The 25,291-nt window shown below is 41.8% G+C and overlaps 2 protein-coding genes and 1 long non-coding RNA gene across 3 annotated transcripts; 1 reads left to right on the forward strand and 2 right to left on the reverse strand.

The window, feature by feature from the left end:
- Nucleotides 1-4,011: 4,011 nt before the first annotated feature.
- On the reverse strand, nucleotides 4,012-8,656 carry Hebp2 (heme binding protein 2). Its single transcript, XM_090338052.1, has 4 exons — nucleotides 8,470-8,656; nucleotides 7,945-8,080; nucleotides 6,821-7,001; nucleotides 4,012-4,629 (listed from the first exon to the last, which is right to left on the reverse strand). The coding sequence occupies exons 1-4, from the start codon at nucleotides 8,569-8,571 to the stop codon at nucleotides 4,431-4,433; spliced, it is 618 nt and encodes a 205-aa protein (XP_090194178.1). The 5' UTR covers nucleotides 8,572-8,656; the 3' UTR covers nucleotides 4,012-4,430.
- Nucleotides 8,657-15,818: 7,162 nt separating this feature from the next.
- On the reverse strand, nucleotides 15,819-20,079 carry Smim28 (small integral membrane protein 28). The gene is made up of 2 exons (XM_090337635.1): nucleotides 19,814-20,079; nucleotides 15,819-16,467 (listed from the first exon to the last, which is right to left on the reverse strand). The coding sequence occupies exons 1-2, from the start codon at nucleotides 19,949-19,951 to the stop codon at nucleotides 16,096-16,098; spliced, it is 510 nt and encodes a 169-aa protein (XP_090193761.1). The 5' UTR covers nucleotides 19,952-20,079; the 3' UTR covers nucleotides 15,819-16,095.
- A 955-nt stretch (nucleotides 20,080-21,034) lies between these two features.
- LOC150059605 (uncharacterized) lies at nucleotides 21,035-24,776 on the forward strand. Its single transcript, XR_016536390.1, has 3 exons — nucleotides 21,035-21,144; nucleotides 22,772-22,879; nucleotides 24,658-24,776. It is a non-coding gene; the product is annotated as an uncharacterized LOC150059605 (long non-coding RNA).
- Nucleotides 24,777-25,291: the final 515 nt, after the last annotated feature.

Genomic DNA, 25,291 nt, shown 5'->3' on the forward strand with positions numbered 1-25,291 from the left:
TCTTGTTAGTCAAATAAAGTGATAAAAAAAAAAATGGTAGGACTTGGCAATTCATTAGCCCTGAGAAGTGAATTTTTTAGATTAAAAATGTTTTTGCATCATTTGGTTTGTGTGTTTCTATGTTTGTATGTAAATAAGTTCCTAACTACCTGCTGCTCTCCTCCAATCAGTATTCCAACATGGGGAAAAAAGTATGTGACATACGTAGGTTAACATATTCTTCTTGTGGGCTTCACCCTCCCAATTTTGGCATACTTGGAATCAGCTAGTTGTATTCTTCATCAGAACAGAAATCTCAAGATCCTTGGTCTCAATTGAGGGTGGCAATCAGTTGCCATTGGCAATAGCATGAACATGTGATCTGAAGTCAGACCACATGGGTCAAATCCTCATAAACTTACTAAATAAACCCACTTTCCTTCTCTGCAGAAAACAAAGCCTCTCTTCACACAGCCCAAAAAGAGTGGTCATGGATTCAAGGACTTTTTATTCTTTGGGACAGTTGTCTCCTACAGTGGGCACAGGGATCATTTTTTGTAAACAGAAAAGTAATGTTGGCTTTTGAATTTGCAGTCTTCCCATACCTTCCAGCAAATGACTAGAATTACGTGGCTATCAGAAATCTTGAACTTAATATGTACAGCATTTGTTTAAAGGTACAATAAGTAACATCTAAACTACTTATACAATGATTAAACATCCTCATTTTAAAAGATATTTATTAGATTTTAAATTTACTTTAAATAAAACAATTGTACAGTCTTTTGGTTTGTCCATGTGTTTGGGGTTTTTTTGGATAATGATACAGATTTTCTTATACCCAATTACTGAGTGCTTTGCTGGGTATGAACAGAACAGCAGTGAAGACCAGAAGGTGCCTGTGGGAGGTGGGGACCCCACAGAGACGTGACAGCACATCACAGACACTGGGTATTGCCTGTAAAAGGTCATTTGGAAAAACACCTCCAAATACCATTGCAAGGGCTTTTGGATGACATGGGAATAATGGATGGCTCATGTCAGATGACATCATGTGTGAAAGGCTATGAGAACCTTTTCACAGGCATGGAAGATATACAGTGAAAGGGCAGACATCCCTTAGGCATGCTGTACCTTCAGCGATAATGGTCCACTCTCTCTCTCCCCCCGGCCGTGGACTGCTTCTGTCCCTGGACTGTATCATACTCAAAATTCTGTGTGGCCCTGGATGGCAGATAGGCACAGAAGCCCTCAGGCTGAATTACTTACTTCCAGCTTAATTTATCTAAGAGTTAGAGAGAATTGAGTGAGCATTTGGTGTGTCAGTTGGAGTCTGACTTTGGTGTGTTGTCTTCCCTCTACCTGTTTCTGAAGAATCTTGATTGAAATTCATGACTTCCCATGGGGATAAGACATCCAGTTGGCCTCCATATTCCCGAAGTCCTAGAGCTATAGTTTCAATGCACTAGACACCAAAAATACCTGAAAAGGTGCTGAAGATGTAGCTCAGTGTTAGAGCTCTTGCCTATTTAATCCGACACTACAAAGATTTTAAATAATCTGAAAAAACATGCATGTGCACTGAACATGTAGACATTTCTTCTTGGTATTATTCCCTGGGCAATACTGCATATGAAGTATTCATATTGCATTCCACTGAATTAGATATTCTAGTCCAGAGATGACTTAAGGTCACATGTAAATAGCAGGCCATGTTGTGGTCTATTCATTTGAGAATTACAATGACTAGGGGGGAAAAAGCCTTTCTGTCTTTCCATCTTACTTTTTCCAAAAGTGACACACCTATTCTACGGCTGGTGTTCTAAGGATAGGTGAAGCATTTGATACATTCCATTGGTTCTAGTACACTTGCAGTTTACATGTGACTAATGAATCCTACTGATGAGATTCTATCATGAACTAGTACAACGAGATGATTTAGAAAACGGTAGGATATTGGGGAGAAATGAGAGTCTTTCAAAGTACAAAGATATGCAGAAAAATTATGCCTTTGTGTGGACCAGGAAACCGGGACTGAGCAGAAAAGTACCTAATTGCAGTGCTGATCTGGCAAAGCCTCGTCAAACCCACCATCAAGCTCTAAAACAAAGACTCAGAGGAGTCTCAAGTTGTTAGCAATGGCTAAGTCTTACACTACCATCTTGCTCAGCCATTGGCCGGAAGTTGGCAAAAGACAGTATGCTAGTCATCTATTGTCAATCACCGCCACAGCCCATGAAGTGTTTGCCAGCTCATACCTTCCTCATCTGTGCAGCTAGTACTTTCCTCAAGGCAAGTCTTGAACGCTGTGCCCCTTGTCTGTCCCCAATCCCCTGCCATGTGATCTGCTCCAACTTCCAATCAGAAAAGAAACAGCCATTCATAGTCCACAATAACACATTAGTGCCAGAAACAAGCAAATGATGACTTTGTATCAGTGACACAACTTCTCAACCAGGCTTCAAAATTACACTACTCAGCAGCTATTCCCTCTGTCACAACTAAAGCTCCATCAATCCCTGAACACTGGTAAGTCTGTTAATCTCAGGATGTTTTGCAAAAGCAAAACAAATAAATGCCATGTATGGTCAGCGGTTTGCTTCATGGACGATGCCCGCACAAGCCCACTTCTCCCCTGCAACAAGCTGAATGCAGCGTGGTTTGACACTGTCACGCTGCTCTGGTAGGTTCCCCTGCCATTATGGAGTGCAAGGAACTATCTTTGGAAAATGACGAAAAGGAATTCTAACACATCCACAGTATTTCAAAAAGCAAAAATCAAGTGGATCATAATTGACAACCTCAAGTGGTAAAGCATCTATGCCAAGATCCTGAGCGTCCTGAGGATTTGAGTTCAAATCCTCTTGTTGCCTGAAGGAAAAATAGAACAACTGGTCTCAAAGGTCATGTTCATAGTTATTTCTATGTGGGAAGAACATCACTGGATTGTGTCTGTGGAGTGTGATAAGTCAACAGTGTGGCCTTAGAAGTCTTCCTCAGCCTCTGCCCTAACAGTGTCATCTGGGGCAAGTTTCTCAACCTTTCCTTCTCTGTAAAGGAAGATGGTTAAATGTTTATTCAGAGAGTTGAGTATGGCGATTTGGGTGCACCTAAGAAGGCACTCCATCTATGTCAGCAACAAAAATGAATAACCAATAGTTCACTGCACACAGGTTATGGAGATTCATCCTAAGACATATCAGACCATGTTAGAAGGGACTACATGCCTCTTCTACCCCAACAGATCCATCAGACACTCAAACCTCCAGTGTAGGCAATCGTCTTCAGAGAAGTGACTAGCCAGGCTGCTCATGGCCAGCTTTAATTGTTGGGAAGTAACAGAACTCGGTTGGTTTTCTTCTGCTACTCCTAAGGTTATCAACTCCAGAATCCACAGTAGAGCCACCACCTCTCAATAAAGGCTGAATGGGACTTTATCTTCCCCAGAATAATATTTTACAGCACAGTGAGGCTTGGAGTCCTAACCTCCTTGATTTTGCAACAACCTACACTATGAATATAGATTTTCATACAACCTCTAGAAATACTACATGAACTGCTTTTACAAGTTTTAGCATCATTCTTAAAAATACACGCACACAACAAGCCAGGCAGGTGGCTCATGCCTCTAATCATGCCTAGCTACTCAGGAGGCTGACATCTGAGGATCAAGGTTCAAAGCCAGCCCAGGCACTAAAGGCCTTGAGACTCTTATCTCCAATAAACCCCTAGAAAACAGGGAAGTGAGGCTTGGCTCAAGGGTAGGGCGGTAGCCTTAAGCTGAAGAGCTCAGGGACAACGCCAGGCTGAGTTCAGGCCCCATGACCCACAGAAAAATAAAAATAAAAAATTACATGCGCACACACATGCCAGTAAAGAGTAGGAAGGACAAGGAGGACAGAAAGTATCACAATTTAGGAAAATTGTGACACCTTTATTGATCACAAGACTTGATGAACACTTAGGTAAGTACCTTCTTGTGCAGAAGTTACTGGGCAGATGGGGACAAGAGTTCAACAAAGAATGTGAGAGTGCAGCCACAAAAAAAGAGATTTATTTCTGCTTCCAATGGAAGTTCACCACTCCAGCCTTGTAGGTCAGATAAGTCTTTCCTGTTTTTACTGATACTATCTAGATAACATGCAGTGGACACAAATTCCTGCCGGAATAGGATAACATGATTGTGACTCGAGGCAGAGGAGGTAGCATGACAATTCTTTGGATTCTCTCAGAAGGAAAGGCCACCAGAATTATAACTGATATCTATGTTCAGAGTCTTGCCCCCTATTATCTGTATATCTAAATAAAGCTTTAAGCATTAAAAGGCACACTGGAAATGAGGATGGTTTCATATTAGTCCTCTCAAATAGAAGATTTAAGACTTAGAGGTTGAATTGATGCCTACATTCAACAGAAAGGTGACCGCTAGCAGTGCATTTCCTTTCATCTTCTCATTCATTTTCTTTGGAAGCTTCATTTTTCTGAACTAACCACACTTCATTATTTTTGTCGAGCAGTTTGAAAGGGCTGTTGTAGCCTGCGGTGTAGAAAACCTTTTCATCAAAAACTTTCCCTTCTTCCCTCAAAATGCTTGCTAATGTCAAAAGTTGTTCTTGGTTCTTTTGGCCACTAGAGAACCCATCGAATGAACTGCAAAAGAGAAAGTAAATGAGTGACTTCATTAGATTTCATTTATTGACTGATTTATTTACTGGGCTAGTACTGGGGTTTGAACTTGGGGCCTCTCACTTTCACGGGACTTTTTCTACTCAAGGCTGAGTGGCAGTCTACCAGCTGAGCTTTCGTGCTCAAAGCTAGCAGTCTATCACTTGAGCACAGCTCTACTTCTGGCTTTTAGATGGCTAATTGGAAATAAGAATTTTGGGGGCATTTCTACCTGGGCTGGCTTCAAACCAGGATCCTTGGATCTCAGCCTCATGGGTAGCTAGGATTTTACAGGTATGAGCCTCCAGCACCAAGAAAGTGAGTAATTTTAATGCTGATGACAATGACAGGCTGAGAAGAGCAGGTGCTGGGACCCCAAAGGCTGAAGTATATTTTCCAAGCAGCCTTCTCTCTGGGTTCTCCTGTCTCAGGTGACTTTAGGCCCTCTGAGGACACGCAGGTGGCACCCAAGTCTCATCTGTTGTCACATCTAGAACTTACACCATCTCTTGTGCTATAATCACTAATCCTATGCTGCTCAAATTTTAATGTACACACATCATCCTGGGATGTCATTAAAATGCACATTTAAGAGGTTCTGGGCCCATCAAGGAAGTCTATCAAGATCTCAGTACCCAATGATACTGTTGGTAGAAGAATGGATCACTGTTTGGGCTCCTAGATTTACTACTTTTTCCTCTAATGAACAGACAACACTATGTTCTGCCTATAGAGAATTGGTTTTCAGATCCCACTTTTTCCATAAAAACAAATCTTGAATCCTCTAATTAGAAGACACTTTCTGTTTTCTGGATCCATGTTGCTCTACAGTGATCTATTTCCGGTTTTATGTGGTCCACAAACATACATTGTGTCTCCTGTCCCACAAGCTAGCCTCGCTAGGAGCTGGGTAGGTGTGTGGACATGGTGACAAGCTGTCATATTCATGAGGAAGACAGTCTGTACCTGAGAGTGACAATAATACAAGGTCACTGAGGGCAGAGTGGCTGGCTGAAGACTCTGAGGAAGGATCACAGAGAACAGCACTGGAGATCGTAGTGAGTGATGGATATGTTCTAAATGTCTTATTTAAAAATACTCTCCACCCTATGAAATCAGTTAAGTGCTGCCAAAGGTAGGATGCAGCGAGTCATTTTTCCCACAGGGGGCAGTGTTGACATCCTCATCAAGGTGGGGCCTTGGGGAAGATGTCTTGAGGATGGGCCCTGGTGAAAGAGGACTAAGGATTCTCGAGTAGTCACCAACACTCCTAGTGTCTTGAACTTCACCTCTCAACTTCCAAAAATGTGAAAACTACTTTTTTTTGTCTATAAGCTGCACAGCATCTGGGTATTTTGTTAGAGCCACCGGTGGCTAATGCCTGTCATCCTACTTATTCAGGAAGCTGAGATATGAGGATCAAGGTTCAAAACCAGCCTGGGCATGAAAGTCCATGAGACTCTTATCTCCAATTAACTACCAGAAAACCAGTGGCATTATGGCTCAAGTGGTAGAGCGCTAGCCTTGAGCTGAAGAGCTCAGGGACAGCATCTAGGGCCCAGAGTTCAAGCCTCATGACTAACCCTCCCCCGCAAAAAAAAAAAATAGGTATGATATGTTCTCATACTCCTTTGTTCAGCCTTATCTAGATTTCAATTAAGGGTAGATTTCTATTTTAGGAGGATATAATTTGGACTGTGTTTTATACATGGGGGACTTAAAATAGAATTTTTATTAAATCAATTGATCTTATATTACAATAGTCCTTAGTAATATTGATCAAGTCAGGAGCTGTCTCTGATACCCTGTGCTTCTAACCCTACCTATCCAGGAGGTTAAGATCCAAGGAACAAGGTTCAAAACCAGTCCACACAAAACAGTCCATTAGACTCTTATCTCCAATTAAACAGCAAAAAGCTGAAAGTGGAGGTTTAGCTCAAATGGTAGAATGAAAAAGCTCAGCAAAAGCATGAGGACCTGAGTTCAAGCCCTTGTGCTAGCTAGCACCTTCCCCTCTCCCCAAACACATGCACACACACAAAATTAAAAAAAATGCCAATAGGAAAACATGAAAGGCACCAGGGTGAAAAATGTATTAAAATTGCCTACAAGCACACAGGTAAAACCAGCAGTGAGCAGGCCTAGGAAACAGAGGTGTAGGTTATCTACCACTCACCGTACAAACACAGTCATTCCAGCTCTGTCTTCAATGAAGACACCTGACTCCGAGGGCCTGGGCGGATCAGGTTGCTGCTCAGAGGGGATGTACAGGGAGATGGTAATAGTAGACTCACTAAAAGGACCTGAGCCTGGCTCCACATAGCTCATCACTGGAGCTGTCATCTTTATTTTCATCTCTGGGCCAGAGAAATGAAAGCAACTTCAGTGTATTTGTGACCACATTTTAAATTTTAACCTATTCTTTTTTTGATATATATATATATTTCTTGATTTACTTTACAATAGAGATACAAATATTTACCATTAAGATAATTTTCATTTTAGGGCTAGGAGTGTAGCCTAGTGGTAGAGTGCTCACCCAGCATGCACGAAGCCCTTGGTACCACATACTCAGAGAAAAAGAAGTGGTGCTGTGGCTCAAGTGGCAGAGCACCAGCCTTGAGCAAAAAGTGTCCAAGGACAGTGTTCAAGCCCTGAGTTCAAGCCCCAGGACTGGCCTATATCTATATCCATACAGATATATGTAAGTATATATACATTTACATTTCAATTTTAAAAAGTAAGGTCAAAGTGACTCAATTATACACATATTAAACATTTTCAATGTATTTTTGTCTATATTCTTGGCATGAACACATCCTGGGTTTTAGAGATAAAAGGCAAATCTCTTTCTTTATAATTGATAAAATGGGACCCTAGAGGCTAAGATCCGGCAGACACATACACACATACACACACATGAGACAAAAGTTCTATGGCTTGAACTCGTGATTCCTAGTTTTGTCTGCCCAGGAAGACTTTCCCCAGCACTAAACTATCCATTGGCCGTGTGGCACTCTACTTCTCCAGGAGGCAGAAACAGGGAAGGTGGTAAGTTTAAAAGTGCCACGCGTGTCCCCTCCTCCCGCCAAGCTAAAGTTCCTCAGGAAAGACTGTCTGGAAACATTCCTCCTTGAATGATCTTGTCCTCTCTCTGTGTGTCTGTGTGTCTGTGTGTCTGTCTGTCTCTGTGTCTCTGTCTGTCTGTCTCTTTTTCTCTCGGATATTTTTCTTCGTACGCTAAAATTCTGTGCTTAGTCTCCCACCCCTGCCTCGCCCCTCCGGGAAAGCCGCCGTTACCTCTCTCGTTGTTGCCGGTCACGTAGCCGGTCAGTCTGGCGAAGCCGGTTTGGATGGCGGAATCCCAGTCCGTGGACTCCACGCGCGTGCTGACCCACTTGGCCGGCCCATAGTGCCGGATCTCATAACTTCCGGCCTACGGGGAGCAGAGAAAACTTCCAGACCCGCGCGCGTCCAGACAGCGCAGACCCCTGGCCCCCTGGCTCTGCCTGGAGCAGGTCCCACGTCCCTCCGGCCCGGGGGCCTGACTCTAGGGGGCCTGCGGAAGCCCTCGCAGGGTCAGGGACTGGGCCTGTCCTCGCTCCACGAGCATCCATGACCCGACCATCACCCCCCGGAGGGGCCAGCTCTGCAGCCCCGCGATGGAGGTGTGACCCTCGCCTGACGTTTTCGGGAGGTGGGCACCATCAAACGACCCCATTTTCGCGTTTGCGCCAGACGGAGGATTGGAGCTGCGACCACCCTAAACTGAGGATCCAAAGGGGCCCGAAGGCGGAGCCGGGTCCCCGGCCGGGGGGCGCCTACCTGCGGACCCGCGTCCTCCGGGGCCTCCCAGCCCGGCGTCTCCACCGCTGGCCCCGCCGCGCCCTCGGCTGCCCCGAGGTCTGGTTCGGACGCCTCGGCCATGGGCAGTGCGGACGCTGGGCGTGCAGAACCGGATGGGCCGCGCCGCGAAGGACTCGCGCCGGGGGCCACAGTGCCCGGGCTCTCCGGCGGCCCGGCTGCGCGCCGCGCCCCGCCCCGCCCCGCCGAGGTCCCGGAGTCCCCGCCCCACCGGCGCCCGGCCCTCCGCAGTGCGCGGCACCCCGACGGGGCTGCGCAGCAGGGCCTGCCACGCGAGGGGGCGCCCCGATCACGAGGGAGCCCCACTGCAGCCCTGCCCAGTCCCCCGGGACACCGGGACCCCCGCCCCGAGCCCCTCCGCCCTGCTGACCCCGCCCTAGCGCTGCTTTGCGCAGACTCGCAGAAGGGTGCGCTGGGGAGCCGGGGGTGGAGGGCCCCGCAGCAGTGCCCGGGTTTCGGTGTAACCGGTCCGGGCACCTGTGCCAGGCGCCGCCCGCGCGGCCAGCGCCTCTGCGGACCGGTTCCACCCCGGGCTGCCCCGGAGCTGCCACTGGGCCTTCTCAGAAGCCCGGGCCTGGGCCCTGAGCAAAAACCATCACTAGTTTCAACATCCTATCCATAACTGCAAAAAACAACTAAACAAAACCAAACTTCTATCTAAGCGGTCGCTGTGTGTGTGTGTGTGTGTGTGTGTGTGTGTGTGTGTGTGTGTGTGTGTGTGTGTGTGTGTGTGTGTGTGTGTGTGTGTGTGTGTGTAGTTCAGTTTCTTTATTCCTATTCACTGGAAAAGATCCCATTGCCTGACCTAGTGTTTTTCAAGCGATTGATACCCTCTTTCCTCTGCTTTTCCCTGCCCAAACCATTGTTCAAGGGCCTGAGGGCACAGGGTATTTCTAGTGGTTCTATCAAATCTTTTAGTATGCAGAACCAAGCTTGAATTATTTAGTGAAGCCTAAAGAATGAATTTTGACTTACGCTTTTTAAAATAGCCTGTTTATTCTAGCTAACAGATGTGATCCACTGCTTCAGTGACCTTGCAAAGTTGAGAAGAATATAATTACACTTTTACCCAGGTTCTTTCAGGAAAAATAAAAAGGAAAAGTATGTAATTTACATTGTTGGTTAAGTCTCCCCAGCCCCCTTCTCCTTCTCCGTTTGGAGATAACTGGGGTTTAAATTCAGGCCCTGTATTTACTAGGCAGACATGATAACACCAGAGCCACATTTCAAGTCTTTTTTTTTTTTTTGGCCAGTTGGGGGGCTTGAACTCAGGGCCTGAGCACTGTCCTTGGACTTTTCTCAAGACCAGAACTCTACCACTTGAACAACAGCATCACTTCTAGCTTTTTTCTACGTATGTGATACCAAGGAATTGAACCCAGGTCTATGTGTATGCTCAGCCAGCACTCTATCGCTAGGCCAAACTCCTAACCTCCTCCCCCCCCCAACCCTCCTGCCCTTTTTTGTCAGTCATGGGACTTGAACTAGGCCTGGGTGTTGCCCTGAGCTCTTCAGCTGAAAGCTACCACCCTACCCTTTGAGCCACATCACTACTTCCAGTTTTCTGGTGGTTAATTGGAGATAAGAGTCTCATGGACTTTTCTCACCAATTTTAGTGCCTGGACTGGCTTTAAACCATGATCCTCAGATCTCAGCCTCCTGAGTAGCTAGGATTACAGGCGTGAGCCACCATGCCTGGCTTCCAGTCATTTTTTTTTTGCTTTAGTTTTTTGTTTTGTTTTGTTTTGTTTTTTAGATAGGTTCTCCTGCTTTTTGTTGTGGGCTGGCCCCAGTTCAGAATTGTCCCACCTGCAAAGCTGTTTATATATCAACCATGCCTGGATTATTGATTGAAATGAATCTCCTTAAGTTTTTTCTGTGGGCTAGTATGAAACCTTTTTCCTCCCAGTCTCTGCCTGCAAAGTAGCTGAGTTTACACTGTGAGCTACCATGCCTGGCTTTGTTTCTCTTTCAAAATATAGACTATCTTTTAATGTAAACAATAAAGCCATTTTCCCCCTTAGGGGAGAGCATTTTATTCATAGGAAAGCAAGCTAAATTTGGAGACATTCTTGTAGGTGTAGAGTATAGAATTAATGAAGGAGGCACAGGTGGCTAGGCTGAATTATCTGTACTTAAAGGTGGTAATTAGTCATAGACAAGGATAGAAGGAAGGAAAGAAAAGGGTTTCTTTTAAATTAATGGGTTTTTGTTAGAAAAAGCTTAATAAAAGTCTGAAGGCTCAACTTTTATACTCATATTTCAAAATAATCATGTTAAGCTTCATTGTGATGAATTAGGGCTAAATTGTTCTATTAATTCATGCTTAACTACTGTTTATGTGACAGTGTGAAGCAGTTATTTTAGCCAAGCTTTGCAAAAAATGAAGGCGCAGCTCAAGACATTTATATTAAGAGCCACAAGATTCCTCTAGTAGGGAAGGGAAGAGGACTGCAGAAGTCGAGCATGATACAACAGAAACGCTGAATTAGTGAATCCCAAATTGTAGCTCCTAGAAGAAATACAGAGGAAGCCTTGGATCACAATATTCTTGGCACTCAGTCAACACATAACTTGGTTTATGTGTGTTGCTCTATAAAGATACCAAACAATATTGATTTATTAATACCGAATTCCTGGCCAGCTACATTATAACCCACACATGAAGCTTTACTAACACACACACTTGCTTCTCCAGGATGACAATAACCTTCTAGAACTGCACAGCATTTCCACATTGTGCCTGAGGACCAGTGAGATAACCAGCAAAGGCGCCAGGAATAAAGTAACCTAGAACTAAGTGAACTATGGAAAGGAACTATGGAAATAACATAGAACTAAGTGAACTAAGAAAAGTACTCTGACTACTGATTGAGGGGGTCACCAATATGTTTAGCAAGTAGGTGAACATGTCAATTCAGAAGCTATTAGGAATGAGGCTAGCTGTCGATGCTTCCTGCAGTAAATTACATTAGCTGCTTCCATGTGCGTGTCACTGCTTGTCTAGCCTGAAGGAGATGCCAAAGGATGACCACCTGTGTTCTCAAAAGCAAAGGCTTAGCCACTGTCACTCATTTCATCATGTGGCAGTTACTTCCCACAGATGATTGCAATGCTATTTCCATCCGACACGCAGCTCTTACAACTGGATTTTGACATCCTCCCGCTGGGAGGTGGATGTCTTCGTTTCCATTCCTTGAAACGTTGGCTTGTGATAACTGTAGAAACAACCCTGAGTGACTCTGAAGCTAGACCATTAAAGACTTCATCAAGTTTTCTTTGGAACACTTACTTGCTCTTAGGATCCAGCCTCCATGTTGAAAGAAGCCCAGTTAGCTCTGTCGTAAGCCATATCTGGGTTCCCAGCTTAAGTTTGGTGGACGCCTGGTGTCAAGCATCAGTCCTGTGAGGGATGAAGTGTTCCTAGGGCTTCAGCTCCCAGCTAGCAGTTCTGTTCCAGACATTCTCAAGTTTAAGATGAAGCCCTAGAAGTCAGGGAACGTGTACAAACGGTAGCAGCCACAGAATCTTCAAGGATAAGAAAAGGCTATCTGGACATGGTGGCGCATATAATAATCCCAACTACTCAGAAGGTAGAGAAGGCTGGATTATGAGTTTGAGACCAGTACAAGCAAGTTATCAGAAGACCTCATCTCCAAAACAATACAGGGTTGGTTAAATGTTTCCAGTGGTAGCGCACTTGCTTAGCAAGCACAAGGCCTCTAATATAGAAATAAAAACCTAACATTAATTGGCTATTTTTTATGACACTTAGTTTGGGATTCTTTGTTGTTTAGAAATAATAAGTTGGAGGGTATTTGCTCTGGATAGGACTGTGGTAGGTGTTGGTGGAGGTTAGCCATAAGTAAACTTTGATTCTGGGCCATCTTTAACTCTGGGGTGGTTTATTCCACCGTTCCTCGGTTGAATATTTATTTAATCTTTTAATGGCTTCCACTTTCTCAGCTGTGGTAACCATGAAATGGGTAGCATGGAATTCTAACAAGAAAGGCAGGTATTTTAGGGAGGTGGTAGGGTTGGCTGCATCATTAGTTTTGATGAGAATTCTAATACCCATCCATTATTTAGTCCTCCACCAACCCCACAGAGCCCTGTTTCCACTGAGCACTTTGCTTACTGATTGATGGATAGAAATTGCTTAATAAATGTTGAATGAATGCCAGTCATAAAATTTATTAGAGGTACAGACAGTGATTGAATAGTTTTAGGAGCACCTGTGAACAAACTTCCTTTCCCATGTGCCACAGAAAAGAAAGGAACATTTCCTACACTGTGGGGTGGAGGATACCCAAAGTTGGAAATGCCTTTAAAAAGTAAAACACGGGCTGGGAACATGGCCTAGTGGTGGAGTGCTTGCCTAGCATGGACAAAGCCCTGAGTTTGATTCCCCAGAACCACATACACAAAAAAAGCTGTGGAAGTTTTGATCATGAATGGTGTTCCATTCTGTCAAATGCTTTTTCAGCTTCTAGCATGATCTTAGGATTAATGTATTTCATTAAGGAATGTATTAATGTTGAAGTAGTTTTGCATACTTGGGATTAAAAGCAGTTGCTTGTGGCATCTGATAAATACTTTAAATTCAGTTTTGAATTTGACTTGCTTATATTTTGTTGAAATGTTTGGACCCAAGTTCATAAGAGAAATTGTTCTTTTGCTTTTTTTTTTTTGGTTTTGCTAAAGGTATCTAGTCTCAGAGAATAAGAGAGTATCACCTGTGTTTCTGTACTTTGGAAGAAATTGCAGAGAACTGATACTATTTCTTTCTTAAATGTTTAATATGATTCACTTAAAAAAACACCTGGGCATTAAGATTTCTGTTTTGAAAGAATTTTAACTACTGACTCAATTTCTTTTGTAGTTTTTTTTTGGGGGGGGGTGGGAGTTGGTTGTGGGGACTTGAACTCTGGGTCTGGGTGTTGTCCCTGAGCTCTTCAGCTCAAGGCTACCACCATACCCCCTGAGCCACAGCACCACTTCCAGTTTTTTCTAGTGGTTAGTTAGAGATAAGAGTCTCACAGTCTTTAGTGCCTGGGCTGGATTTGAACCCCGATCCTCAGACGTCAGCCTCCTGAGTAGCTAGGATTACAGGTGTGAGTCATGGGTGCCTGACTCCATGCATTTATTTTTAATAGTAAGGCAAACATTTCTAGAAAAAAGTCCCTTCTCCTTGGTAGATCTCCTAAGACCAAATCAGTCCTTGGTGCAAGGGACTGAAATCACAGTGATAATCTAGCATAATATACTCCTTGGTGTTTGGAAGTGCCTAACCGGCCTTTAGCAGATGGTTTCTGGAAGCAAAGATGGAGGTTGCAGGGCCCTCCCTTACACAGAGCTGGGCTCTTAGGGTTAAAAACAATGTGAAGAGCTTGGCACCTGTGGTTCACACCAGCGATCCTAACTTCTCGGGAAGGAATGTGAGGACTGTGATTCAAGGCTAGCCCACACAGGAAAGCCCGTGAGACTCTCACCTCCAATCAACTACCAAAAGAGCTGGAAATGGAGCTATGGCTCAAATAAGAGAAAGCTAGCATTGAGCAAAAAATGCTCAGGGAAAGCACCGAGAACCTGAGTTCAAGACCCAGCAACCCCCTTTCTTCCCCAAAATAGAACATGAGGAAGACTTGGCACTGAACTTTTCATTTTCATTTATTTATTTCCCTTAAAACACATTAGAGAATTTTCACTGAAACAAACTTTATTGATTTTTTTTACCCAGAGAGTTATTTTGCTTTAGTCCTCAAAGATAGATTTTTTTCCTATCAAATTACATTTAAAAAGAAATGTATCCAATTTTTGCTTACTTTGTTTTCCTAAAAGTTTACAACAATGACTGTCTAGCATATGTTCATGTCCAAAAGTTAAAAAACGAGGGTCATCTAGTTTTGTTTTTTTGTACTGTATATTTAATGTGTAGTTTTATTGTTATTATTAGATGTGATACAGAGGGATTACCATTTTATGTCAGGTAATGAGGACATTTCTTTTTTTGGACAATGTCATTCCTTCTTCTCTTTCCCCCAGTTTTTCCCTCCTGTGCCTCCCTACACATAAAAAGATGTTTTTTAAATTATAGAATTGAGTCCAATATCAGTGGTTCATACCTGTAATCCTAGCTACTCAGGAGGCTGAGATCTGAGGATTGTAACAAGAAAGTCTGTGAGATCCTTATCTCCAATAAGGGTCTATTCAGAAAAAGCTGAAAGCGGCACTGTAGCTCAAGCCATACAACACTAAGCTTGAGCACTAGTTCAGTCCCTGAGGTCAAACCCCGGAACCAACAAATAAAATCATAATTAAAACATTGAGAGGATATGAATTTTGAATGTCACCCCCTGTACCCTTCATCGTCCCTCCCTGGCATGACTGTGGGTATCCTGATATACCTCACATGTGGTAAACACCTACCAAGGGTGAGATTTCTAGCTATACCAAATTTACCTCCTCTTACTCTGATGAGGACCCCACCCCCACCCCATTTCAACAAAGGCTGGACTGAACTTGTATGAGGCTCTTGAGCATTACAGCAGCTGCTGTGCTCAGGACAGAGAGCCAGGCTTCTGGTTTAATCCAGTGTATGGCATATTGGGCAACTGGCTTTATCTTTCTAGTTTCAACGCTTGTGGAACCAGAGCTGGAATTGTGTGGGTTATAAGGTTAGAGCTAATCTGTTTCCATTTTATAGTGCGGTCTAGTGTTAACCTTTATTTTCCAATATTAAACTAATTTCTACCTGTGACTGCTGCTAGGTAAACACAAATTGAATGACACCAGTTTTGTGTGTGATGGTAATGGCAGCTGGTGATATATAGTATGGAATCAGAAGATAACATGGTATAGTAGCAACAATCTCTTCTGCCACATTGTCAAATGGCACACAATATTCCAGTGTAGGACATGTCTCTGTACCTAAGTCAATTCTCTCTTCTGCTCCGGAAAGAAGATCAGAAGACAAATAGCAAGAGCAATACCACAAGAGATCATTTTGAAAGGTTTATTATAGTTTAACTAAAATATTTATAAATATCTGTGCTTTCATTGTTAATATCAAAATGCATTTCATCACTATTTACAGCACAATTGACCACTGCTGCTCTAGAGATAATTTTTATTCCTTCTAGGCCTCTCTTGTGTTTTGAGGCATTCCCACAGAAGTGGAGCCATGAAATCCTGAAAAACTAGTGTAGAAAGTAAAGGTTTCTTGGTAGCAAAAGCAGAAGCCTTTAGCTAATCCTGTATTTTTCTTTTTTCTTGACTCTCAGAGCTGGGCCTACACTTACTGGTAATCATTTATTTATTTATTTTTCTCAACACAACACAGAACTTCCTCCACAGTCTCAGGAATGTCATCCATTTTCGGAGTCCTCAGTCATCTTTAGGAGAACCAGGGGGCATTTGTTCCTCAGAACCTGGTCATTCAGATTAGCTAATGGACAATGAAGCTTAAGCTCCAGCCCAAGGGAAGCTGCCATTTTGACATGGTGTGGATGGCTTCCCTGTCTTGCCACAGTAGGCAAGAACTAGGTTTCCAATTGTTTCCAGATCAGTTGATCTTGGCTCACCCGATCAAAGTGCTCCTTCTTGATACCGAGGGGCTGCTTCAGAGGCCTCTTCCCCAGGGCGGGCCCTGGTGGCCTCTTCATAGGACGGTGGCAGGCCTGCAGAGTGGAAGTGCAGGGCCCGGTGGGCAGGTAGTGGGGAGTAGGGGACGCTCTGCTCGCTGCCCCATGGGAGGCCAGGCAGGAAGTCGGTCACCTCCCCTGGGGCCAGGTGCTCTGAGAGGTCCATGCTGAGTCCTTGGGCCTGGGAGCGCGGGGCCTGGCAGCGGCGGTACAGGAAGAGCAGCAGGAAGGCCAGGAAGAGCAGGACAGTGGCTGGGAGAAGGATGCACAGGAAGGGCTCCGCGTCTGCTTGGGAGGAGCTCATTCCCTGGGTACCCTGGAATGAGGGGATGAAACTGAGTACAGGGTCAGGAAAGATGGTCCTGAATGTTTGAGGCCACGAGTCCCATTTCTCTATTCTTCTTACTATCTTAAACAACTGTCACATTCACTGTGACAAAGAGCTAGGGCCTACGTGAAATAAGATGAATTTATACCATGAAGAGTGAATTCAGAAGGTCCAGAAGTATCCACTGATGATATCCAACAGCTTTTTCATTGAAATAAAATAGTACAGTGAATTCTAGTTGATAAGTCTACTACTATTCAGGAACTACTATGAACACGCAACATTTATGCACTTTGGGGGGTGTATGTTTGTGTGTGTGTGCACACGCTTGCACGCGCTAGTAATGAGGCTTGAACTCAGGGTCTCTTCTCTTGCTTGGCTTTTTCACTCAAGGCTAGAGCTGTACCACTTGAGCCATATTGCCATTTCTTTATTTGTTTGTTTGCATTTTGCTGGTGATTGGAGATAAGAGTCAAGAGTCTCATAGATTTATCTGTCCAGGCTGGGTTTGAACTGTGATTCTCAGACCTCTGGTCTCCTGAGTATCTAGGATTATAGGCATAAGCTTCAGGGGTCTAGCCATTTATATCCTTTAAAACATTTTAGAATTCAATAAATTTGGATTGCCACAAAATTAAAAATTTAGGTTTTAGGACAAAATCACTTGATTTTGTGTTCATATCACATTTAATATTTGAATTCTGATTTAACAATTGGCAGGAATGAGATTTTTATATTTTTAAATTTGATTTTCATAATATTTAGGGATTCATTATAGAAAACTTTGAAATTGTAAGGAAATAGAATTACAGATCAATGCATAGGCAACCTTAAAAGTGTTAATTTTGTAGTAGTGACACACAACGAATTTCTTATAAAGAATATGCGAGCTATGAATTGATGATTCAGGAAAATAACATGAGAGCACACTGTTCTGCAAGCATATCACTTTAAATACTGCCACAGGAAGGTAGTATTCAGAGCTTTCTCAGTTAAAGTCAGCCTATGGTGAAATGTAAATGTAAATGAAATAAAACATGACAGCAACACTGAGATCTGGAGTTGTTGAGTGTCCTGGTGGAAGAATCATTACTTCTCTACTTTTGCAGACACTTCTCTACTTCTTACAGGCTTTACAAGGATATATGAATTTTTTGGGTGGACTTGAAACTAAACGGTTTCATATTTATGCTGTCAGGATTTTTTTCCCCTTGGGAAAGTGAGCGTTAAAATGAATAAAAAGTTTCCTTAGGAACCAAGCACTTGTGATCTTTGGGGTCTGCCAGGTTTGCATCTGGATTCCAGTATGATCTTCTATCCTCACCTCTGTGCCCTGAAGCCACTGGCTCTCTAGGAGCCTGGGTTTTCTTCTATAGGAAATAGACAAATTTTTTTCTGTGAGGGCTAGCATCAGAATTAAAGAATTAATTTGTATAAAAGGCTAGGTAAGTAATAGGCATTGATAGGATCAAGCACTCAAGGGATCAGAGGTACTAGAAATAAAATAGTAAAGGGAATGCATAGAAATCTAGCTATTTGTTGATATAAGGGTGGAAAAGATTGAAAATTAATTCTCTTATTACAAAATTTAGATTTTAGTCAATATATATATTCACAACAATACCAGTAGTATGTATGTTTTCTGTATAATGGAGTTGTATTTCTAGACTAGGAATGTCATCTGTTTTTTCACACATAATCAAGTCCATAATCAGAATAATTTACTCAAAATCTGTTATGATATAATGATAAGACATACTAAGAACAGATGAAGTTGAGCATGAGATAATAGGTTGAGTCAAAGAGAAATTTAATTATAATTTTTCTTCCTAAATAAATGAATAGATCATTAAATTTATTATTTAAAACAACGACTCTTCACTCCCAATAAACATGGACCCCTTTCAATCAATTTTTTTCTTTTAGCCCACATCAATAATAGATGATAATAGTTCCTGCGGAGTTGTGGGCATCAAATTTTACATATTCTGTTATGACTTATAAGTTCAATATGTGCTGAATATAAACCACTTAATGTTCTATTGCACAGGTTATATAGCAGACAATATTGTTATAATTATGCCACTGTGATATCAGCTAAACTCTAAGAAGTGGGAAAAAAACCACAGTCCCTCTGCAAAAAAATAAAACAAAAAAAACAACTATTTTCATTGGCTGGGTGGTGGTAGATTTCTATCTAACATAGCACATGAGGACAATTTGAGACAAAAAGAAAACTCTTTGAAAAGTGTACCCAAGATTTCTTTTCCAGGAAAATATTCTAATTAGTTCACTGGCTTCACAATTATGTCTTAACTTTTAATAATTTATTGATATTTATATTTTTGGAGTGTTTTTTAAACTTAAAAGTGTTATTACAATGGTGATGTACAGAGGGGTTACAGTTATATAAGCCACATAAAGAGTACATTTGTTTTTGGAAAATGTCACCCAGAAATATCCAATTGAATTTGTAACTGTAGAAGGAGCTATCTATTCATGTGTGTTTTTTTTTCTGCAAAGGGATATTCAGGAGAATTCACATACCAATCTCACCAGCTGATTCTAGAAAAAAATAGACTTCTTTTTGTCTTTCTTGAGTGCTTAGCAGTCCCTCATTTCTCCTGATTTTAAGATTCTTTGTTTATTAAATGACTACCAGTAGTTTCTTTCGTGCTGCCTCAGATTGAGACTGCTTTGGTGGCTTTCCAGACAAAGTCAAGCTATGTTTCTTACTGAGACACAAGGATTCCATACCCCTGCTATCCTGCTTGACTTGTGCCTCTTTCTCCCAGTGGCTACACACAGCCAGCAACAACAGGCACTCTCTTAGCTTTGCACAGAGATGTTGTTGCATGGGCAATGATGAGAATAATGTGTATGGAGATATGCAAGGAGAAAATGAAGAGAACAAAAGAAGAGTGGCATTGTCCAAAAAGAAATGTACCCCTTACCCAACTTATAAAAGAGTAACCCCTCTGTATATCACCTTTAGAATAACAATAAAAACTGAAGATAAACAAAGAAAAACTATAGACACCTAGGTTTGGATTGTTCTTGGATATTTTTTCCAACCCCAAGTCTTCCCAGAATGTATTTTTGACAAGTTTTATTTGAATAAATCATTGTCAAAAAATCATTTCAAGTAATTTTCTTTAGGCCACACCCATCAGTGACCTCATGCTTTTTTTTGGTGTGCGTGGGGCGGGGAGGTCATATCCATAAAGTGAAACATTGTCCCTCAATTTTGAGATCTGAAAAATATTGGCATTGTTGGTTTAAAAATCTAACCGAGATACTTTGGAGGAGAAAGGCAGAGTGGGTAAGTACAGACCTGCAGCTGGGTCTCCAGGAGAGGCGAGCTTGCTTCGCTGGGTAGCCACTCGTATGTCCCCCTGCCAGCGTGGCCAAACTTCCTCCAGCTGCTACCCAGCAGTTCCTGCATGTTTTCATCCAGCTGTGCCCGCAGCATCTTCCACCTGCTGCCTGGGTTTCTGCAGTGCTGCCTCCTCTTGGCCTGCAGCCTGGGTGGGGCGGGGGCTGGGGGTATGTTGGACCAATGGCTATTGGTTACTTGCCTCCGGATGAGTGGAAAAGAAACCAAGCCAAGAGGCCTTGCAGGACTGACTGCATTTAAATTCAGTCTCAGCTGTTTCTCTGGCCCTTGTGCCCTGGCTATCAGGTATGGAGTAGTCTCTAGCATTAAGATGTAAAGCTAAGACCCCCTTCCTTCCCTGCCTGTATGTCTCCGGGGACTTGCTTGTCAGGAGCACCACCCACGCGGAAGCCTCTTTCAGCCCTTCAGGAATCTGTGGTACACAGTGAAAGGGTATTTGGTAGAGAAGCAAAGAGTCATTAATAATATTTTACTGAATTATTTAGATGTAGGATGCTTAATGATAAAGTTGTACAGAAGCCAGACAGACAATGGCTTAGATTGTTTGAATAAAATGTTTGCTGACTTCTATTTAAAACAAGTCAAATTACCTATCCCTAAATCATCTTTCTTCTGATTATCTTCTGGACTTTATATAATTTACTGATATCAAGTTTAAAGTAATCAACTTTCAACTTGAATGTTTACTACATTAAACTAGGGATACACACATACATCCAATATATCTGAGATATATATATATATATATATATTCTGCTATATATAACAGAACATCAGAGACTGGATAATTTTTCAAAAGTAGAAATCTATCTCTTGAATGTTTCTAGAGGCTGAAAGTCTGTGACCAAGGCATTAGCTTTTCTATGTGGTGCTTGCCTTTCTGTTAGCCCATGGTGGGAGACAGAAGGGCAAAATGGCCCAAAGCAGAGTGAAGATTCCTTTAAGAGACCCTCAATTCCATTGATAAGGGAGAAGCGCTTCCTGGAAGGGCCCACCTCTTAATGCTGTCACCTTAGTGATCCTACATTTTGAAGGAGATACCTTCACACCCTAGCAAATGTGGTGATTGAATCCTCTCCTTCCAGTAAGCTGAAGCATCATAATATAACTCAGAATGTTAGAATTCTGGGTGGCGTCTGCCTTGGTCATCTTCATCCAAACATGATTTCTGTCCAAATGATCAACTGAACTGGTATTTCTCAACTGGGATTCTTTGTTGCCTTTTAATCTTAACAAGAATTCTCATCTCTTGGCCTGTGGTGATCCATGTAAGTCTCAGGAACTGCTAGACTCTACACTTAGTGTACAGTGCACTTGCTTTACTCATGGTTTTTATTACCTCAATCAGAATCATAGTGATCAACTCTCTTAGTAATTACTGGATTTTTTGGTGACAAATTTGCCTTGTTCATTGATGTGTTCCTATTTTAAAGAAGCCTTGTAAGATGCTTTAACACATCTTAAGTATCCATAAAATAACAGACAATTGTAAATGTTCAGAATGTCCATAGAAATGGGAGAACTGGTTAATAAGATAATGAGTTAATAAACACATCAAGAGACATTATTAACTGAAGATTAAATAGCAGAAAGATTTAACATGTTCACAGCATTTATGAAGAACTTGTCAGAAAAATTTCAAGTTTCTCATAAATTTTCATTTCTTTATACAGGAATATATGTGAACCAAGGGGGTAGCTCTGTAATAGGAAATGTACTTGGCATTCTTAAAGCCTAGAGTTCAATCCTCAGCACCAAAAAGCTAAGAAAAATGAAAAAAGGAAAGAGTCGATGTTAACAATGGGATATTTTTTCTAAGTGGTAAGGTTGTTTGATGAATCAGATGATTCTTTGTGCCACTGATCTACATTTTGCATTTTTTCTGAGAATATGCAATATATGTATATATATATATATATATATATATATATGAGACATACGAATTCCAAGATTTGTTTCATTTTAGGCTCCATATAAAACCACCGAGAGGAAAATCTATACCTTCTTGCCTTCTGCCCAAATTAGAATAGGATGATGTTTCCTCGGAATTCCCACAGCAGGCCGCTTAATCTAATATTATGACATTTATCCAAGCCAGCTTTGTATAATTTCACAAATGAATGGTAAGATTGTGAGCTGATCTGCAGTAGGCCTTCGTGAGGAGGGCATGGAGCTGACACCACTGTCGTGAGCTGTGATTCTCCTACAGAGCCCATCCCAAACTGTGTGGTGAGCTTCACAGAAATGCCAAAGGGCTGCTGCTCTAAAACCCGCCTGCATTGATGTTTAACTGTCATAACTCTCAAAAACATATTGATTTATTTGTTTTTGTGCTAGTCGTGGGCCTTTGACTCAGGGCCTCACCCGCCTCTTGGCTTTTTCATTCAAGGATGGTGTTTTACCACTGGAGCCACCACTTTTTGCTGGTTAATTGGACCCTTCTGCCTGGTCTGGTTTTGAACTCTGATACTCATATCTCAGCCTCCTGAGTAGCGAGGATTGCAGGTATAGGCCACTAGACTCTTGGCTGTTGTTTATGTAAATCTTCATAACATATACTTATTATTTTGTTATTATTCTTTCCTTTTTTCAGATTACTTTTCCCTACTTATTATTATTTTTATTGTTATTATAAAGGTGATAGATGGGGTGGTTTCAGTTATATAAGTCAGGTAAAGAGTTCCTTCCCTCCTTTCTTTCTTTCTTTCTTTCTTTCTTTCTTTCTTTCTTTCTTTCTTTCTTTCTTTCTTTCTTTCTTTCTTTCTTTCTCTTTCTTTGCCTGTCCTGGGGCTTGAACTCTGAGGCTCAGTATTATCCCTGAGCTCTTTTTTGCTCAAGAATAGCACTCGACCGCTTGAGCCACAGCACCATTTCTGACTTTCTGTGCTTAATTAGAGATCAAAGTCTCCCAGGCTTTCCTGCCAAGACTGCCTTCCAAACATCACCCTCAGATCTCAGCCTCCAGAGTAGCTAGGATTACAGGTGTGAGCCACCAGTGTTCAGGTAAGAGGGCATTTCTCTTTGGACAATGTGACATTTTCCCTTACTCTCTCCCAGTCTTTCCCTTCCATCCTTACCCACGAGTTGTGTGATTAATTTTTGGCATAGTGTCTAGTGAGTACCACTTTTGCAATGGATCCCTTTTATTGTCTTTAAGTAGTTGTACAAAGGAGTTACCATTTATTATCTTTTTGTAACAAGAAATATAGTATTTATTTTTATTTTTATGAAATATTTAACTCTTAAATTCTCATCAGGACTTTTAGACCTTGATGTTAATGATAAATACTATGATTAGCCATAAAATTACTCCAGCTCCCTGTAGAACTTCTCCAGGTATGTCCACATCAAGAATAGAATAGCCTATGTGTTTTCTCTTTTTTAGTTTTTTGAAATTAGTTGAGTTCTTCCTTTGACGTTTCTCTTTCTGCCTGGTCCCCTGCATAATTCCTTTGAACCTATATAATTGCTTTGCTATTAGAGTTTCAAGAACTACTAAGATATCCAGAATTTCTGGTTTTACCAGTAACTGGCCAAAGGGTAGTTTGTTCTATTACATTTTAAATTTTTTTCTGAACTAATAATGGAGGAGAAATAAATTCTAGGAAGCTATTTGTTAGAGAAGGCTCAAATAAATAAAGGCTGGCTATAAAATGATACAATTATCTCCCATATTCAATTTCTAGTAAATATATCTAAATTGGCCAGTACATTGTCTCGAGATGTTATTATACAAGTTAAATAGGAGTATATTTGATTAGGGTGACAGGAAAGCTAATCAGTAGACTGTGACAGATAACCCTGGCTAAGTTCTGAGTCAGTTTCTCTGAGATCAGGAGTTCAGGCAAGGGTCACAGATCTGGTCTTTGTTTTTGTTGAATGTTGGCACTGAATCTGTAAGGAAGATGATAGGGTGACAAAACCCCATAGTTGATGCCCAGGGTGGTTTGTTTTTAGCCAACAAATAATGATGATATAAAAAGAAAAACTGTTGGTATGAAAGTTTCTTTGGAAAAGTGAGCTTGGAGGTTTCAACAGCAAATTAAAAATTATAGGGACGAAAAATAGAGACAAACGTGAAGGCAGTCCCACTACAGAGTGTGTGGTCAAAGGAAATAAAATAAGTGTGTCAAAGAGACACGTATACTTTTGTGTTTCTTTTAGTGCTATTTACAACAGCCAAGTTATAGACTCAAATGGAATGACTACATGAAGCAGGTATGCCCGGTAGAATACTATTCAGCCTTATAAAAAGCAAGCCCTTTTTGTTTGCAACTACGTGTGTGAACAGAGGGCAATATATTAAGTGAAATAAATGATCCACACAGAAATAGCACATGGTCTCACATGTGGCATCTAAGAATGATTTCATAGAAGTAGAGAAGAGGAGGCGATTCAACTAGAGAAATAAATTCATGTTCAGGAGCTCAGTAGCACAAACCATGATCCTAATTTATAGCTTGAGAAGGAAGTCTTGCGTTGAACAGTCTTGGGGAGAAATTTTTCAAGACAGTCTAAGATTACACAATTCCAGGAACTGGGTCAGAATGTAATGCTACCTTTCTACCCAGCCCCTTAGGTGACAAGCCTGTCTCTTGTCCATTGAATATAGAAGCCTTACTTTTTGGTACAAAGATCCAGAGCTGGCTGATGTCATATACTTATGAATATGAAATCTCATAGGAAAAACTAGATGTCCAGAACTTCTGTAATTTGTTTACTAGTTAGTACAGAGTCACTTATTTTGGGACCCCTTCCTGATCTGCCTTCCTTACCACCAGCCTTGGACACAGTTAGCTGCACCTCCTTGGATTGCCTCTCTGACATGCAATGCTTCCAGTGCTCCTCCACATGGTACAACACACCAAGACTGTCTGAAAGCTCCCCTTCCGCTTCATGATACAAGGTGAGGCATTATATTCTGCTGAAGCCCAGTCAGCACCTAAGTATGGTAGGCATTCAAATGCCTTTGGGAGAATTAAATGGTAGAGTGTCATTGAAGGTGTGATCTGCATTTAAGAATTTTTTATTACTATATTAATTGAACATATGAATAAAGTTCTGTATGCTATATACATATATACAGCATGCAAGAATCAAATCCTCAACCCCCTTTCCACCTTTTCTCCATGCCCTTCTCAATTTCTAGAAGTCACAGTTCTACTCTCAGGCTAATGATTGTTTCAGACTCCACAGGAGAGAGAGCGCATGAGCTGCTCCTCTTTCCATGTGTGAGTTCACCAAACACAGTGTTCTCTAATTCCATCCACTTTGCCACAAGTGGTAGTATTTCCCTCTTGTCTATGGATGGATAACACTTCTCTGTGTATATGTGCCATGTTTGCTTTATCTGTCCACCTGTTGATTGCCACTGAAGAGATTCTGTATCTTAACTGCTGTGAATCGTGCTGCCAT

The sequence above is a fragment of the Megascapheus bottae genome, chromosome 8, assembly GCF_031878675.1.
Source record: "Megascapheus bottae isolate mThoBot1 chromosome 8, mThoBot2.hap1, whole genome shotgun sequence".
Lineage (NCBI taxonomy): Eukaryota > Metazoa > Chordata > Mammalia > Rodentia > Geomyidae > Megascapheus > Megascapheus bottae.

What these genes read in the sequence shown, in the direction of transcription:
- Hebp2 (XM_090338052.1), bottom strand. Translation starts at nt 8,571, where the DNA reads ATGGCCGAGGCGTCCGAACCAGACCTCGGGGCAGCCGAGGGCGCGGCG. An exon ending in GACCGGCAACAACGAGAGAG is followed by an intron (nt 7,002 to 7,944) that starts GTAACGGCGGCT and finishes TCTCTGGCCCAG; the next exon opens with AGATGAAAATAAAGATGACA. An exon ending in GGAATGACTGTGTTTGTACG is followed by an intron (nt 4,630 to 6,820) that starts GTGAGTGGTAGA and finishes TCTCTTTTGCAG; the next exon opens with TTCATTCGATGGGTTCTCTA.
- Smim28 (XM_090337635.1), bottom strand. Translation starts at nt 19,951, where the DNA reads ATGCTGCGGGCACAGCTGGATGAAAACATGCAGGAACTGCTGGGTAGC. An exon ending in TCCTGGAGACCCAGCTGCAG is followed by an intron (nt 16,468 to 19,813) that starts GTCTGTACTTAC and finishes CCCTCATTCCAG; the next exon opens with GGTACCCAGGGAATGAGCTC.